This window comes from Trachypithecus francoisi, unplaced genomic scaffold (assembly GCF_009764315.1).
Source record: "Trachypithecus francoisi isolate TF-2019V2 unplaced genomic scaffold, Tfra_2.0 Lachesis_group11, whole genome shotgun sequence".
Taxonomy (NCBI): domain Eukaryota; kingdom Metazoa; phylum Chordata; class Mammalia; order Primates; family Cercopithecidae; genus Trachypithecus; species Trachypithecus francoisi.
Window position 1 is genome coordinate 79,414,189 of NW_022681456.1, and position 15,853 is coordinate 79,430,041.

A 15,853-nucleotide genomic window follows, 5' to 3' on the forward strand; every position below is an offset into this window, starting at 1 on the left:
GATGAACATCGATGCAAAAATCCTCAATAAAATACTGGCAAACCGGATTCAGCAGCACATCAAAAAGCTTATCCACCATGATCAAGTGGGCTTCATCCCTGGGATGCAAGGCTGGTTCAACATTCGCAAATCAATAAACGTAATCCAGCATATAAACAGAACCAAAGACAAGAACCACATGATTATCTCAATAGATGCAGAAAAGGCTTTTGACAAAATTCAACAGCCCTTCATGCTAAAAACCCTCAATAAATTCGGTACTGATGGAACGTACCTCAAAATAATAAGAGCTATTTATGATAAACCCACAGCCAATATCATACTGAATGGCCAAAAACTGGAAGCATTCCCTTTGAAAACTGGCACAAGACAGGGATGCCCTCTCTCACCACTCCTATTCAATATAGTGTTGGAAGTTCTGGCTAGGGCAATCAGGCAAGAGAAAGAAATCAAGCGTATTCAGTTAGGAAAAGAAGAAGTCAAATTGTCCCTGTTTGTAGATGACATGATTGTATATTTAGAAAATCTCATTGTCTCAGCCCAAAATCTCCTTAAGCTGATAAGCAACTTCAACAAAGTCTCAGGATACAAAATTAATGTGCAAAAATCACAAGCATTCTTATACATCAGTAACAGACAAACAGAGAGCCAAATCATGAATGAACTTCCATTCACAATTGCTTCAAAGACAATAAAATACCTAGGAATCCAACTTACAAGGGATGTAAAGGACCTCTTCAAGGAGAACTACAAACCACTGCTCAGTGAAATCAAAGAGGACACTAACAAATGGAAGAACATACCATGCTCATGGATAGGAAGAATCAATATCGTGAAAATGGCCATACTGCCCAAGGTGATTTATAGATTCAATGCCATCCCCATCAAGCTACCAATGAGTTTCTCCACAGAATTGGAAAAAACGGCTTTAAAGTTCATATGGAATCAAAAAAGAGCCCACATTGCCAAGACAATCCTATGTCATAAGAACAAAGCTGGAGGCATCACGCTACCTGACTTCAAACTATACTACAAGGCTACAGTAACCAAAACAGCATGGTACTGGTACCAAAACAGAGATATAGACCAGTGGAACAGAACAGAGTCCTCAGAAATAATACCACACATCTACAGCCATCTGATCTTTGACAAACCTGAGAGAAACAAGAAATGGGGAAAGGATTCCCTACTTAATAAATGGTGCTGGGGAAATTGGCTAGCCATAAGTAGAAAGCTGAAACTGGATCCTTTCCTTACTCCTTATATGAAAATTAATTCAAGATGGATTAGAGACTTAAATGTTAGACCTAATACCATAAAAACCCTAGAAGAAAACCTAGGTAGTACCATTCAGGACATAGGCATGGGCAAGGACTTCATGTCTAAAACACCAAAAGCAATGGTAGCAAAAGCCAAAATTGACAAATGGGATCTCATTAAACTAAAGAGCTTCTGTACAGCAAAAGAAACTACCATCAGAGTGAACAGGCAACCTACAGAATGGGAGAAAATTTTTGCAATCTACTCATCTGACAAAGGGCTAATATCCAGAATCTACAAAGAACTCAAACAAATTTACAAGAAAAAAAACAAACGTCCCCATCAAAAAGTGGGGAAAGGATATGAACAGACATTTCTCAAAAGAAGACATTCATACAGCCAACAGACACATGAAAAAATGCTCATCATCCCTGGCCATCAGAGAGATGCAAATCAAAACCACAATGAGATACCATCTCACACCAGTTAGAATGGCAATCATTAAAAAGTCAGGAAACAACAGGTGTTGGAGATGATGTGGAGAATTAGGAACACTTTTACACAGTTGGTGGGATTGTAAACTAGTTCAACCATTATGGAAAACAGTATGGCGATTCCTCAAGGATCTAGAACTAGATGTACCATATGACCCAGCCATCCCACTACTGGGTATATACCCAAAGGATTATAAATCATGCTGCTATAAAGACACATGCACACATATGTTTATTGCAGCACTATTCACAATAGCAAAGACTTGGAATCAACCCAAATGTCCATCTGTGACAGACTGGATTAAGAAAATGTGGCACATATACACCATGGAATATTATGCAGCCATAAAAAAGGATGAGTTTGCGTCCTTTGTAGGGACATGGATGCAGCTGGAAACCATCATTCTTAGCAAACTATCACAAGAACAGAAAACCAAACACCGCATGTTCTCACTCATAGGTGGGAACTGAACAATGTGATCACTTGGACTCGGGAAGGGGAACATCACACATCGGGGCCTATCATGGGGAGGGGGAAGGGATTGCATTGGGAGTTATACCTGATATAAATGATGAATTGATGGGTGCTGACGAGTTGATGGGTGCAGCACACCAACATGGCACAAGTATACATATGTAACAAACCTGCACGTTATGCACATGTACCCTAGAACTTAAAGTATAATAAAAAATAATTTATTATTAAAAAAAAAGAAAATGTGGCATATATAAACCATGGAATACTATGCAGCCATAAAAAAGGATGAGTTCGTATCCTTTGTAGGGACATGGATGCAGCTGGAAACCATCCTTCTCAGCAAACTATCATAAGAACAGAAAACCAAACACCGCATGTTCTCACTCATAGGTGGGAATTGAACAATGAGATCACTTGGACACAGGAAGGGGAATATCACACACTGGGGCCAGTTGTGGGGTAGGGAGAAGGGGGAGGGATAGGATTAGGAGATAACCCAATGTAAATGATGAGTTAATTGGTGCAGGACACCAACATGGCACATGCATACATATGTAACAAACTTGTACATTGTGCACATGTACCCTAGAACATAAAGTATAATTTTAAAAAATTGGGGTTTGGGAACCTCTGGCTAGATTTCAGAGCATGTATGCAAATGCCTGGATGTCTAGGCAGAAGTTTGTTGCACAGGCAAGTCTCTCATGGAGAACCTCTGCTAGGACAGTGTGGAAGGGAAATGTGGGGTGCTGGGGCACTGCCTAGCAGAGCTATGAGAAGAGGGCCACCATGCTGCTTTTAGGGTCCCTTCTCTACCCTTGGCCTTTGGGAGTTTGATTATTATCTTCTTTGGGTTAAATCTACTTGGTGTTCTATTACCTTCCTGTACTCGCATATTGATATGTTTCTCTAGGTTTGGGAAGTCCTCTGTTATTATCCCTTTGAATAAACTTTCTACCCCTATTCTCTTTCTCTACCTCTTCGTTAAGGCCAATAACTCTTAGAATTGCCCTTTTAAGTCTATTTTCTAGATCCTGAAGGCATGCTTAATTGCTTTTTATTATTTTTTTCTTTTATGTCCTCTATGTGTTTTCAACCGGCCTGTCTTCAAGCTCACTAATTCTTTCTTCTGCTTTATCAGTTCTGCTGTTATGGGAATTCTGATGCATTTTTGAGTATGCCAATTGCATTTCAGCTCCATAATTTCTGCATGATTCTTTCTAATTATTTCAATCTCTTTGTTAATTTTTTCTGATAGAATTCTAAATTTCTTCTCTATATTACCTTGAATTTCCATGAGTTTCCTCAATACAGTATTTAAAATTTTCTGTTTGAAAGGTCATATATCTGTTTCTCCAGGATTGGTCTCTGGTCCCTTATTTAGTTCATCTGGAGGGGTCATGTTTTCCTGTATGGTGTTGATGCTAGTAGATGTTCTTTGGTATCTGGGCATTGAAGAGTTATGTATTTATTGTAGTCTTCACTTTCTGGACTTATTTGTTAGCCATGCTTCTTGTAAGGCTTACCAAACATTTGGAAAGACTTGAGTGTTGTGATCTAAGCTGTATCTGCTCTAGGGGACACCCCACACCCAGTAATGCTATGGTTCTTGCAGAACCTCATAGAGGTACCACCCTGATGTTTGGGACAAGATCTGAGAGAATTCTCTGGATTATCATGCAGAGACTCTTGTTCTCTTCCCTTACTTTCTTCCGTACATACAGAGTAACTCTGTGTGTTTGTTCTGAGATATCTAAAGCTGGGGGTGGAGTGACACAAGCACCCATGTGACACCACCACTATGACTGCATTGGGTCAGACTTGAAGCCACCACAGTGCTGGGTCTCACCCAAGGCCTGTTGTAACCAGTCCCTGGCTACTGCCTATGTTTGCTCAAGACCCAAGGGATCTACAATTAACAGGTAAGAAAATAGTTAGACCTGTGTCCTTCTGTCAGAGCAGTGAGGTCCCCCAGTCTCCGTGTGGTTCCAGAAGTGCTGTGCAGGAATCAAGGGCTAGAGTCAAAAACCTTAGAAATATACCTGGTATTCTACTGGATTGCAGCTGAGCTGGCACTCACACCACACAACAAATCCTTCCCACTCTTCTCTTCCCTGTCAAAAGACAGAGGAGCCTGACCTCACAATCACCACCACCCCAGGCCACATGGAGTACCACTAGACTCCCATCTATATTCCCTTAAAGCCCAAGGTCTCTTAAGTCAGCTTGTGGTGAATGCTGCCTGGTCTGGGACACACCATTCATATTAGTGGGCTCCCTATTGGACCAGGGCGGGTCCAGAAAATGCCGTCCAAGAGTCAACTCCTGGAATCACAAACCGCAATAGTCTGCTTGGTGCTCGACTCCACTGTGGCCGTGCTGGCACCTAACGTGCAAGACAAAGTCTCCATTACTTTTCCTTTCACTTATCTCAAACAGAAGGCATCTCTCTCCATAGCCACCAGAGCTGGGAATGTCCCAAATCTCACCTGAAATCAGCAAGTCTCAGAGGCTCACCCAAGGCCCTTGATGTAGTACCTGGCTATCAATGCTGGTTATTTGGGGCCCAAGGTCTCTTCAGATGGCAGGTGTTGAATGCTACCAGCACTGGGTCCTTTCTTTGAAAGCATTGGGTGGCATTCTTGCCCAGGGTCTGTCTAGAAATGTCATGTGGGAGCTAGGAATTGAAATGGGGGCCTCCTGATTCTGATCATTGCCCTATCTTGCTGTGGCTGAGCTGGTATCCAAGATACATGATGAAATCCTTCCCACTCTTCTTCCCTCTCCTCTCAAGTGGCAGAAAGGGGTCTTCTTTGGAACCTCAAGCTGTGCAGCCTGGGGTCAGGGGAGGGGTGATGTCAATATTCCCCTTTGCTGCCCCAGCTTGTGTCTCAGTATGTCACTTGTCCTCCTAATCCAGTGCCTCTGGGCCTATTACTGCACTTCCCATAGCCTATGAGGGGCAGTCCTTATGGCCTAGACTTCCTTTTCAAGTTTACTTGGAGACACAGAGCATGGTAGCCCTTGGTGGCAAGGTTTGCAGGCACTCGAGTCAGGTCTGCTGTGATCAGAGATTCCCCTGTGGCACTAGGCCTCACCTATGAGTTACAGCTCTTATGGTCTAGACTGCCATTTAAGTTTATTTGGAGACATGGAGTGTTGTAGCCCTTGGTATTGAGGTTTGCTGGCACTCAAGTCAGGACTGCTGGGATCGGTGATTCCCCTGTGGCTAGGGCTGGTTTAAATGCTCCCTCCATGCATGGGCACCAGTTGAGTCTGGTCTGGTTTTTCTTTCTGCTCTGACAGGATAGCACTGAGTTCAGTGCCTCACAATTGCTGTGTTCTCCCTCCCACAGCATCCAGAGACACTCTCAGCACCATGCCTCCACTGCCAGGGTTTGGAGAGCAGTACTGTCTGTGATTCACAACTGGTTTTTTTTCTATCTCTTCAGTGCCTCTTTCTGCAATATGAGGTTGAAACCAGGTTAAAGAGTTTTCACCTGATTGTTGGTTCTTATGAACATGTTTTTTGATGCAGAGATAGTTGTTAACTTGGTATCCTGGTGTGAGGTGGGGAAGAGAGAATGATCCGTGAAGCCTTCTACTTCACCATTTATCTCCAACAGCTCCTCACTGTGTGTGTTTTGTTTGTGTGTCTGTTCGTTGTTTTTTGTTTTGTTTTGTTTTGTTTTTTGAGATGGGGTCTCACTCTATCAACCAGGTTGGAGTGCAGTGGCACAATCTCAGCTCACTGCAAGCTTTGTCTCCCAGGCTCAAGCGATCCACCTACCTCAGCCTCCCAAGTAGCTGTACCACAGGCATACACCAACACACTCAGCTAATTTTTTGTATTTTTAATAGAGATCAGGTTTCCCCATGTTGCCCAGGCTGGTCCCTAACTCCTGAGCTCAGGTGATCCACCCCCCTCAGCCTACAAAGTGCTAGGTTTATGGGCCAGGTTTCATTGCATGTTTTAAATTCAGTGGCCCAGCAACATCTGACCTCAATCTCTGTTTCTACAATAAACACTGGTTTGTTAAACAACATGGGGCTTCCTAGAGGCCCCATGTCCTAGACTTTTACCCTGAAGAAAGAAAAATGAGAAACCTGGGGTGTTACCTCATCTACCATTTGTGCTGAGTCCAGGAATCTGCACCCCTTTCCCCTAATGCTTTCTGTGTTGAGTCCACACTTGCGACATCATCAGAAAACTGAAGACACTGAGGATGAGGACCAGGTCATTCAAGGGAGTTTCTGTCCAGCACACAGCAGGGGCTCAACAAAGGAAAGGAAAATATGAAAGATGAGTCCGGCAGTGACTCTCACTCCCTGTCACTGGAGGAGTGGGTGTGATGGGACATGGTGGGGGACCTGAGGGATGGCACAGGGAAAGTGCAATGACTTTGAAGTGAGGGTCAGTCACTAAGGGCCACAGAGAGGCCACAGGTGAGGGGAGGAGGCTTCAGTTGCCCCAGGGAGGGGATCTGGGGCCTGTCTTTCAATATGGCTGTTGAGGTCACCTTGCTGGCTTGTCCTTGGATCTATTTCTGTTACCCAAGTCTACTCCAGGACCCTTGGAAAGACAACAATTGCCCTTCACCTTGGTGGCAAGAAGGGACGGGAGAGGACAGGGATAGTCCAATTTCTCTCTTCAAATCCATTCTCAGACCATGCCTCTCATCCCCTGATATTCAGAAAGGCACACGCCTCTTCCTCCCACTGCTCCCCAAGGCCACCCAAATCTAGGGAAAGGGCATCTTCAGGAGTGAAAGTGTAAAAACTCTGACACCCACTGTGTAAGTCACTCCATTCCTCCCTCCCAGCAGCTTAGGAGTTCCCATCCCCATTTCCCTCTTTCACCTTTCTTTGTCTCTAAGATCAGACTTCCCTGTTGGGATCTTGTTCTCCTTCTAGCAGAGAATTCCAATATTAGGAGATCTATTCCTGCTCACTCTTTTCTGCCTTCGACTTGTAGTCCTAGAGAGGCTGATGGTGACCTGGATTTCTGGATGGAGTGATTCTGGGTCCTGAGCAAAGGAGGGAACCCAGACTCAGAGAGGGATTGCAATCTCATGTGTCTGGTATCCAAGTGTAACTTCACAAGAACATTCAAATCACTGCACATGGGTGAAACTATCAAGTTTTTCAACATCAAAACAATCAAAGGAAGTGCATGCTTTCAAGACAAATCAAAAACTGATTTATTTGTCCTTTGCACAGATCCCTACTGAGGACACCACCTTCCAGCCACTGCTGCTGGGATGACTCGTGAGGTCTATGGGGCAATGTAATGGTTGTGCTACCGTTCCCAACACCACGTATACAGGGATCTTCAGAGAAGGGGTCCCCTCACGTCTCCCAAGCCATTTCCACCCCATGGCCCAGACTGGCCCAGAATTAACACACAGCCTGATAAGGAAGCAGGAGGTAATAGCATGGGCTGAGGCTCCTTCCACCTGCTCACACCCACCCCAGTTGTTAACACAAGAGGCTTGGACCCTTGAGTGGCCACCTAAGGTGACAATGCACCCAGGAGCACTATTTGGTTCCTGTTTCTCAGCTGCTTAACTTGAAACTTTCCTACCAACATCTTCAGAGAGCAGAATTATCTCCCAGAAGAATCATGGCCAGGAGGTAATGAAGGAGGTGAGATCGGTGTCCTACTGACCTGACAGTGTCCTCCCTCTACTTTATTTCTCTCCCAAGGATACATCACCCTCACAGCACACCCCAAATCCATGCAACCATGCACCTGATCCTTGGCTTCATAGAGCCTTGGCCGGGCTTGGAGAACCCCAGTAGATAATGGCATCCACCAGGAAGGTGGGCATGTAGCTCATGGGGAGGTAGAGAAGCTTGGCATCCCAGCCAGCTGAGTAGCGAGTGCGGGGGTGGCAGGCAATCAGCGCATGCTCCATGCAGTTGGTCACCAAGGACAAATCCTGTGTGCAAGTCTGCTCCAATTGTTCAGCTGATTTCTTATCTGTTAAGAATGAGAAATGATCCATGTGTATTTCCACCTGTAACCGCTCCTGCTTTGGATTCAACTTAGAGTGGAAAGGGTCTAAGAACTCATGCCACCCCACAACCCCCAGTCAAGCATTGCCTCAAATCTCTTTTATCCAAATTCCCTGAGTTGGAGCCCATCCATGGGAAAGCAACAAGTGTTCCACACTAAGTCATGTCTGTCTCTCTTTGGGAATATCTGGACTGCATAAATGACGGTCTCCAACCACAGTAGAAGTCTCAGCACATAAAAACGAGCTGTCTCTCATGTCATCTTATTATCAGTCACCAATGTCTTCCCTTTCTGGCTTCACTTTGCTCCTTAATAACGATGGGTCAGATAGACACTGGTCCCAAGTTCTGAGAAGCCTGGACACTTGCTTTTATGACCAGTTGACCACACAGCACCCATCATGGAAATGGGGCAAAGGTCTCCACTTTGTGGGGAAGGGAGAGCCTGGAGATCAAACTCTAATGCTCTTCAGACACCAATGGTAGACCAGGGATTCCACATGAGGGTTTGCTTCTCTCCCCACTCTCCACTGCTTACTCACAGGACGCAACAAACTTCTCGCCATAGATCTGCTTGACCTCTGGACTGGACCGGTCCCAAATCTCCAGGAAGCTCTTTAAGAATCTCTCTTTACTGGTCACAGCAGTCTTGAAATAGCCAGGCTCAATCATAGCCACCTTCACCCCAAAGTAGGAGAGTTCCCTCCTGCAAGAAAGAGAAGCAGAGGGCAAAGACTTCAGGGGTCATGGAAGGTAAAACGCAAACAATAAAAGTAAAACTATGATAGTACAACATATGAGGACAACGGGTGAGATAGAAAGCTTGGAATATTTAATTTCCAGCAATCAAGGGATCATAATAATGAAGGAATCATTTCTCTGTATGGGGTTTCCATATTTTACACACATGAGCTTACTAGCCCTAAATCCTACCAATTCCAAAGCAAGGCAGCACCTTAGTGCTGTCTCCTCCTATGTCCCTCACATCCAGTGGATCACCAGAATTCCCACATTTTGCCTCCTCTCCAGTCCTCAGTTCCCTCCATCCTTTTCCTGCCCCAGGAATCTCCCTGGCCTCTGAGCTAGGTGATGGCAACTGTCCTCTAAGAAGCATCTGTCTTCAGTCTGGCTCCCCACTTTCAGCCACTGGGCTTCCTGCAGTCGGTGGGTGTCTAGAAGCTGATTAGACCAAGGAACAAATCACTTTTTTGGGGGGTTTCACTCCCAACAGCATAAAGCACAGCTCCTGTCCAGGACCCACAGGCCATCAAGGAGCCCACCTATGCCCACCTGCCCAGCATCCCCCACCAGGCTTGGCCTTGACCTTCACCACAAGAGGACTCTGCAGTACATGCAGGTGGCTGATGCTCACCCTGGGCCTGGGCTGATCGCATTCCTTCATCCAGAATCCCTTCACAGCCTTCCTTACCAGGCTGCCAGGTGGAGTTCTCAATCCCCAGCTCGAGTTCTCAATCCCCAGCTCAGACAGAATCTCCAAGACTCTTCCCAACTCAGATGGGTACCATGGCCAGCAAGGTTGACTTGATCACCAACCTTATAAGCGTTGGCAGTTGATTCTAGATCTCTTGTACCTCTCTCAGGTATCAAGATTTAGTTCACAGACAAAACCTTGTTGTTGATTAAGGATGGATTTTTTTGTCACTTAGACAAGGGCCTAAAGCATCTGCTGTGTGGACTCAGATGCTCTACCCATTGTCAAAGGGGCTCTGGACATGAATTCTGCTGGGAAAGACCATCTTCTGCATGCTGTCTTTGGGTTTCAGAGAGCCACGAAGGAATGGCCTCAGGGCTTGAAGCATTTCTCTCCCTAGAGAGGAAGAGCCCCAAAGCCAGGCACCCATCTCCTGGTGTGGAAGTATCTTTCCCTGTTTCTGACTCAGTGAGTGCTCTTGCATCTGCATGAGCATGTGTGTCTTTGCGGCACTAAGGCATGCCCCAGCTTTACAAGTATTTCAGATTCCAGGGAGGAGGGGTCGGGGGCCATTTACTACAGCAAGAGAGGGGTGTGAGCAAGCCACATGCCCATTGTCAGCTGCCGGGAAAACCTCCCTGGCCAGGGGACCAACACACACTGTTGTAGCTGATCTTTCTCTGCTCCTTCTCTAGGGTGCAAAGCATTCTTCCATCCAGTGCTGACTGCCTGGTCTGCCTTTGTGCCTCCAATACCAAGGTATAATGGGAAGAAGTGTTTAGGGTCCTTCCCTGGGATTAGTCATTGATACACAGTATTCCCCTGTCCTTGGCTTGGGAACCTCAGTACTGTGTTCCTCTTGGCAGGATCAGAAGCCAAAGATCCAGGTCCATTTCTGCCTCTGGCTGTTTCTGACCAAGAGATCCATCCAGGGAAGAGGTATCATTCAAGAAACTCTCTGACCTGAGGCCCCTCCTGCCACCCAGCACTCAGGAAGGTGCTTCCCAGTGAATGGCCAGCTCAATCCAGAAAGAGGAAGACAAGAGTGTCACACAAGAAGACAGAGAGGGATCTCATGAAAGGGCCTTACAGGCTGGGATTCAAGGAACTCCCTGGAAAAGACTTCCCCACAAAGACAGGAGCAGGAAGACTAGGGCGGGCCTCGTCCCAGAACCATACCTGAGGGAGTCGGAGAAGGCTTCCACGCCATACTTGGAGATGCAATAGCCTCCACCAAAAAGTGACACCCGGCCACAGATACTGGAGACGTTGACCACACGGCCCTTGGCCTTCCTCACTAAGGGCAGCAGGCTCAGAGTCACGTCGATCACCCCCAACAAGTTCACGTCCAATATGGTCACAAAGTCCTGCTTGGTCAGCAACTCATTGGGGGCCGCAGGCAAGGAGATGCCAGCATTATTCACCAGGCCCCAGAGTCCTGGGACAGTGGGAAGATGAGAGAGCATCACTGTGTTGTGCCTGTGCTGGTGGACAATTAGGGTGCAACTCATATCCCAATAAAGTGAAGGCAGAATGACAGGTGTGGGATGGGGAGGAGGGTAAAACAAACACCACAGTATCTGCAGGGGTTGGGTCTGGACATTCAGCAGTTGGTGGGCCACGGAACCCAGTTCTTTTTCCATTTACTCTTCAGGGCCCAGCTCACTGCCTGAAAGACAATAAGCTATTATCCCTATTTAAGGATTGCATGAAATCATGTTAAAGAACTATTGTCCATGTCTGGAAACATGAAGACCAATGTTTGGTTAGTTAAACATGAATGTTGCTGACATTATAGACATTCACCTGCATTTTCAGGTATGCTAACGCCTTGTATAGTGAGTGTTTCGCAACCATCTGTTGATGGAATAAGAGACATGAGAGAGGGAGAGTGAGGGAGAGAGGGAAGACAGAAAAAGACAGACCTGAAGTCCTAGGCTTAGGGGAACTTGGAGAACATCCTGTGTTTGATCTCAGGGCACTGGTCTTGAAACATCCTGCATCAATATCCAGTAACATTTGTATAGAAAGCACTGGGGAATTCCAGTGCACAGGCTTTGGGAAGAAAGCAAGGTTGCATCACCCCTCTCAGTACACAGACTCCACCCTCTGCCCCAGAAAATGTCACCCTCTCCTCATACTGCATCAGAAGCCCACTCTTCATCCTTCCCTTTGGTCCCAAGTTCACTCAGCTCTGGGAAAATCTCTCTGGAAGACACAAATACACAATCCCCAAGACGTCAAGTCAATAGAGCTTTCAACCCATAGAACTAGGGGGCAGGAGCACAGGGTCACTTGAGTCCAGGCAGGGGGTGGCAGTTGTTGATCTGGAAGGGTTGGCCTAGGCATATGAATCCATCCCCTGCTCAATAACAGGCCCTGCCCTGATGCAAATGCAGATTCCTCCACCCAGACATCTCACACTTATAGAGATGCTGGCCAATAAAAGTCCACCAAGACGACATTTATGACGATAAAAAGCTATCATATCCAACCACTCAGTATGGTTTACATAGGTAGGCTATTGGAATGATACAGTATTCTAAATAATTACATACAATTTTATTAAAATGATCATTATGGTGTAAAAATGTTTATCTTCTCCAGAGAATCTAAGGTGACTGAAACTAAGAACAAAATATAAAATCCTAAATATGTATAATTGTAAAAAGGACTTATGTATGGATGACAATTTCAGGGAAACTTTTGTTTTCATCTTTATTCTTTTCATTATTTTCAACAAAGATCATATTCTGCATTTATTGTTACATAAAATAAATCCATGTTTCTTTCTTCCCCTATAATAAGACAGATGAATTAGTGTAGTGAAAAGAAGAAAGAAAGAAAAAGTAACACCTCACTAGTTCTGCTTTCCTTAAGCAGTCCTTATGCTGATACCCTCCTCTGAAGATGGAGATGGTCGTAGCTCTTGGTGGATGCTGATAGGCCCTAGCAAGAACAAGGTAAAGTGCTGGGAACACAAGCCCAGCTCCAGCACAGCTACAGCCTCCGTGCACCCTTGTAGCCCCATGCTCCCTTCTCAACCATGCTCCAGCAAGTCTCCAGATCTCTAACCCAGGCTCTCAGCATCAAACAATCCATGATTTCTGCTTAGACAGGAGGGAGAGGATAGAGAGGAATTCTGGAGAGAAAAATCTCATCAGGGCAAACTCTCCCCAAGACTATACACCTCCAATGTCGGGATAGGTTAAAGATTGGAAAGAGATGGGGCTCAGGCCAGCCTGATTAGTGAGAAATACTAGAAAGCTACTGTTACTTCAACCTGGAAAGACACTGCAGAAATCTTCCCAGGGAGCAGACAGGAGGTGGTCCCTTCAAACAGAGGGAAGACACAGACAGACTTGAGAAATCTGGGTGGTTACCTCTGTCCCCCACGCGTTCCTTCACCCATTGGGCGGCTGCAGCAACACTCTCTGTCTTGGTGACATCCAGGGTCACCGTCTCCAGCCTGTCTGAAGTCTGGTCCCTCAGCTGCTCGGCTCCTTTCTCCGTCAGACACGCAGCCAGCACCCGCAAGCCTCGTGCGTCCAGCTGTCTGGCCAGCAGTTTCCCGAAGCCAGAGTCACAGCCCGTGATGAACACATACCTATCTCTCAGGTGGCTCAGCACCTGCCTCTCCCGGTGCCAGTGCAGAAGGTAGTACAAGCCCACGAAGACTGCCAGGTAGAGCCACATGGCTTTGCAGAGGACAGACACAGACAGGCTGTGGGGGAACCCAGAGTCTGGCCTCTGTTGACACAGGAGGATTTAAGAACACAGAGGGCTGTGATAGGCAGGGAAACCCTCAGGCATTTTGGTCAGAATCCTCACTTTCCTCCTTGATGACTGTCTTTCTGCAACATATTTATTCTAGCCCCACCTCTCTGCTCTTTGAACTGCTTCTGCAGTATTCATGCACACCTTTGCACACCCCAAGTCCTGCCCAATAGGAAGATTTTATCACTTGGCAATGTGTCCTTAGTCTCCTGATTTCTATTGCCTTGCTGTGCCAACTACATGCATGCTGTGTCCATGAAGGAGCACACACATATATTCACACAGGAACACACACAGAGCCCACACAGGCTCACTCACACACAGCTGCCCACACACACCCTCCATGGAAAACACACCCCTCTGCTCTAAGTACAGGGGTCAAAACTATCTCTACAAATCTCCTACTCCTACAACCCTGGTCCGTGATCTTTTGAACATAGAAAGACCTTATTGGGTAGCTACACATGGTTTCCAGGCAGATTAGATGGAAATCCCTCTCTGAGCCTGAGTGTCCTCATCCTGCTCAGCACCCTAGAATATCAATCACTCCTCAGAAAACTAGGGCATGGTCAGGCTCTTTAGGAGGAGAAGGAGTAGACAAAGGGTGGGCAGGAACAGGTTCCCTCCTGTTATAGCAGTTTTTTGGGGCAGAAAGATTGCAGGATCCTATGGGGGTGTCCAACCTCAGATGTAAAGAAAGCAGGCAGAAGATGGGCAAATAGGAACAGCTCCAGTCTGCAGCTCCCAGTGTGATCAATGCAGAAGATGGGAGATTTCTGCATTTCCAACTGAGGTACCTGGTTCATCTCACTGGGACTGGTTGGACGGTGGGTGCAACCCACACAGGGCAAGCTTAAGCAGGGCAGGGCATTGCTTCACCCTGGAAGCCTAAGGGGTTGGGGGATTTCCCTTTCCTAGCCAAAGGAAGGCATGACGGACTGTACCTGGAAAAACAGGACACTCCTGCACAAATACTGTGATTTTCCAACTGTCCTAGCAAACGGCACACCAGAAGATTGTATCCCATGCCTGGCTCAGCATGTGCCACACCCATGGAGCCTTGCTCACTGCTAGTATGGCAGTCTGAGATTGATCTGTGAGGCAGCAGCCCTGCAGGAGGATAGTTGTCCACCTTGCTGAGGCTTGAGTAGGGAAACAAAGTAGCCAGGAAGCTTGAACTGGGTGGAGCCCACCACAGCACCACAAGGCTTGCTGCCTCTATAGACTCCACCTCTGGGGGAAGGGCATAGCTGAAAAAAAGGCAGTAGAAACGTCTACAGACTTAAACATCCCTGTCTGACAGCCTTCACAGCCTCCACAATCTCAATGGTGCCCCGGTCCCACTTCTCTCTTTCAAACTGTCTTTTCTCAATCCTTTGACTCTGCCAGACTTTGTCACCCCCATGACCTGGTGTTGGGTCTGGCAACCCCAACATTCCTGGCACCCAACGTGGGGCGACAAAGACTCTGGTGAAGGAACACCAGGGCATGTGGAAGCAAAGGACGCATCATCAAAGGACACCCAAAGACGTCTAAAAGAAGCTTGGCAGGAAAGCTCAGTGCTCAGAAGAACCAGAGTAACAATGGGACAAAGTGAAAGCAGACATTCTGCTTATTTAAATTTCTTAAAGCATTTTTTATGAAGATGGGGAGTGAAAGTTAGTACTCAGAATTTGTTATCACTCTTTAGTGCAGTAAAGCAGTTTTGCCCATGGTTCCGGAACAAGGGACTATGGAGTTAGATGAATGTGAGAGAATTGGCAGAGATTTTTAAAAAGCATATAAAGGGTAGAATAGTTCCTCCTGCTTCCAAGATGGCCAGATAGGAACAGCACCATTCTGCAGCTCCCAGTGTGAGTGATGCAGAAGACGGGTGATTTCTGCATTTCCAACTGAGGTACAGGGTTCATCTCTCTGGGACCAGTCAGACAGTGGGTGCAGCACATGGAGAAGAGCAGTGCATCACCTCACCCGGGAAACACAAGGGATCAGGGAATTCCCTTTCCTAGCAAAGGGAAACCGTGACAGACGGTACTTGGAATATCAGGACACTCCCACCCTAATACTGCAATTTTCCAACGGCCTTAGCAAACGGCACACCAGGAGATTATATCCCGCACCTGGCTCGGAGGGTCCCATGCCTATGAAGCCTTGCTCACTGCTAGCACTGCAGTCTGAGATCGAACTGCAAGGCAGCAGCAAGGCTGGGAGAGGGGTGTCCATGATTGCTGAGGTAAACAAAGTGACCAGGAATCTTGAACTGGGTGGAGCCCACCACAGCTCAAGGAGATCTGCCTGCCTCTATAGACTCCACTTCTGGGGGCAGGACATAGCTCAACAAAAGGCAGCAGAAACTTCTGCAGACTTAAACGTCCCCATCTGACAGCATGGAAG

At 46.6% G+C, this 15,853-nt stretch overlaps 1 protein-coding gene across 1 annotated transcript; it reads right to left on the reverse strand.

Annotated features, from left to right (window-relative positions):
- Window positions 1-7,409: 7,409 nt before the first annotated feature.
- LOC117089983 (retinol dehydrogenase 16) lies at window positions 7,410-13,554 on the reverse strand. Its single transcript, XM_033221786.1, has 4 exons — window positions 13,066-13,554; window positions 10,862-11,120; window positions 8,793-8,956; window positions 7,410-8,215 (listed from the first exon to the last, which is right to left on the reverse strand). The coding sequence occupies exons 1-4, from the start codon at window positions 13,376-13,378 to the stop codon at window positions 7,998-8,000; spliced, it is 954 nt and encodes a 317-aa protein (XP_033077677.1). The 5' UTR covers window positions 13,379-13,554; the 3' UTR covers window positions 7,410-7,997.
- Between the last annotated feature and the right edge of the window lie 2,299 nt (window positions 13,555-15,853).

Excerpts from the sequence above, each read along its gene's own strand:
- LOC117089983 (XM_033221786.1), bottom strand. The coding sequence starts at position 13,378 with ATGTGGCTCTACCTGGCAGTCTTCGTGGGCTTGTACTACCTTCTGCAC. Across the intron at positions 8,957-10,861 it reads GCCTTCTCCGACTCCCTCAG|GAGGGAACTCTCCTACTTTG; the intron begins GTATGGTTCTGG and ends TCTTTCTTGCAG. Across the intron at positions 8,216-8,792 it reads CGAGAAGTTTGTTGCGTCCT|ATAAGAAATCAGCTGAACAA; the intron begins GTGAGTAAGCAG and ends CATTCTTAACAG.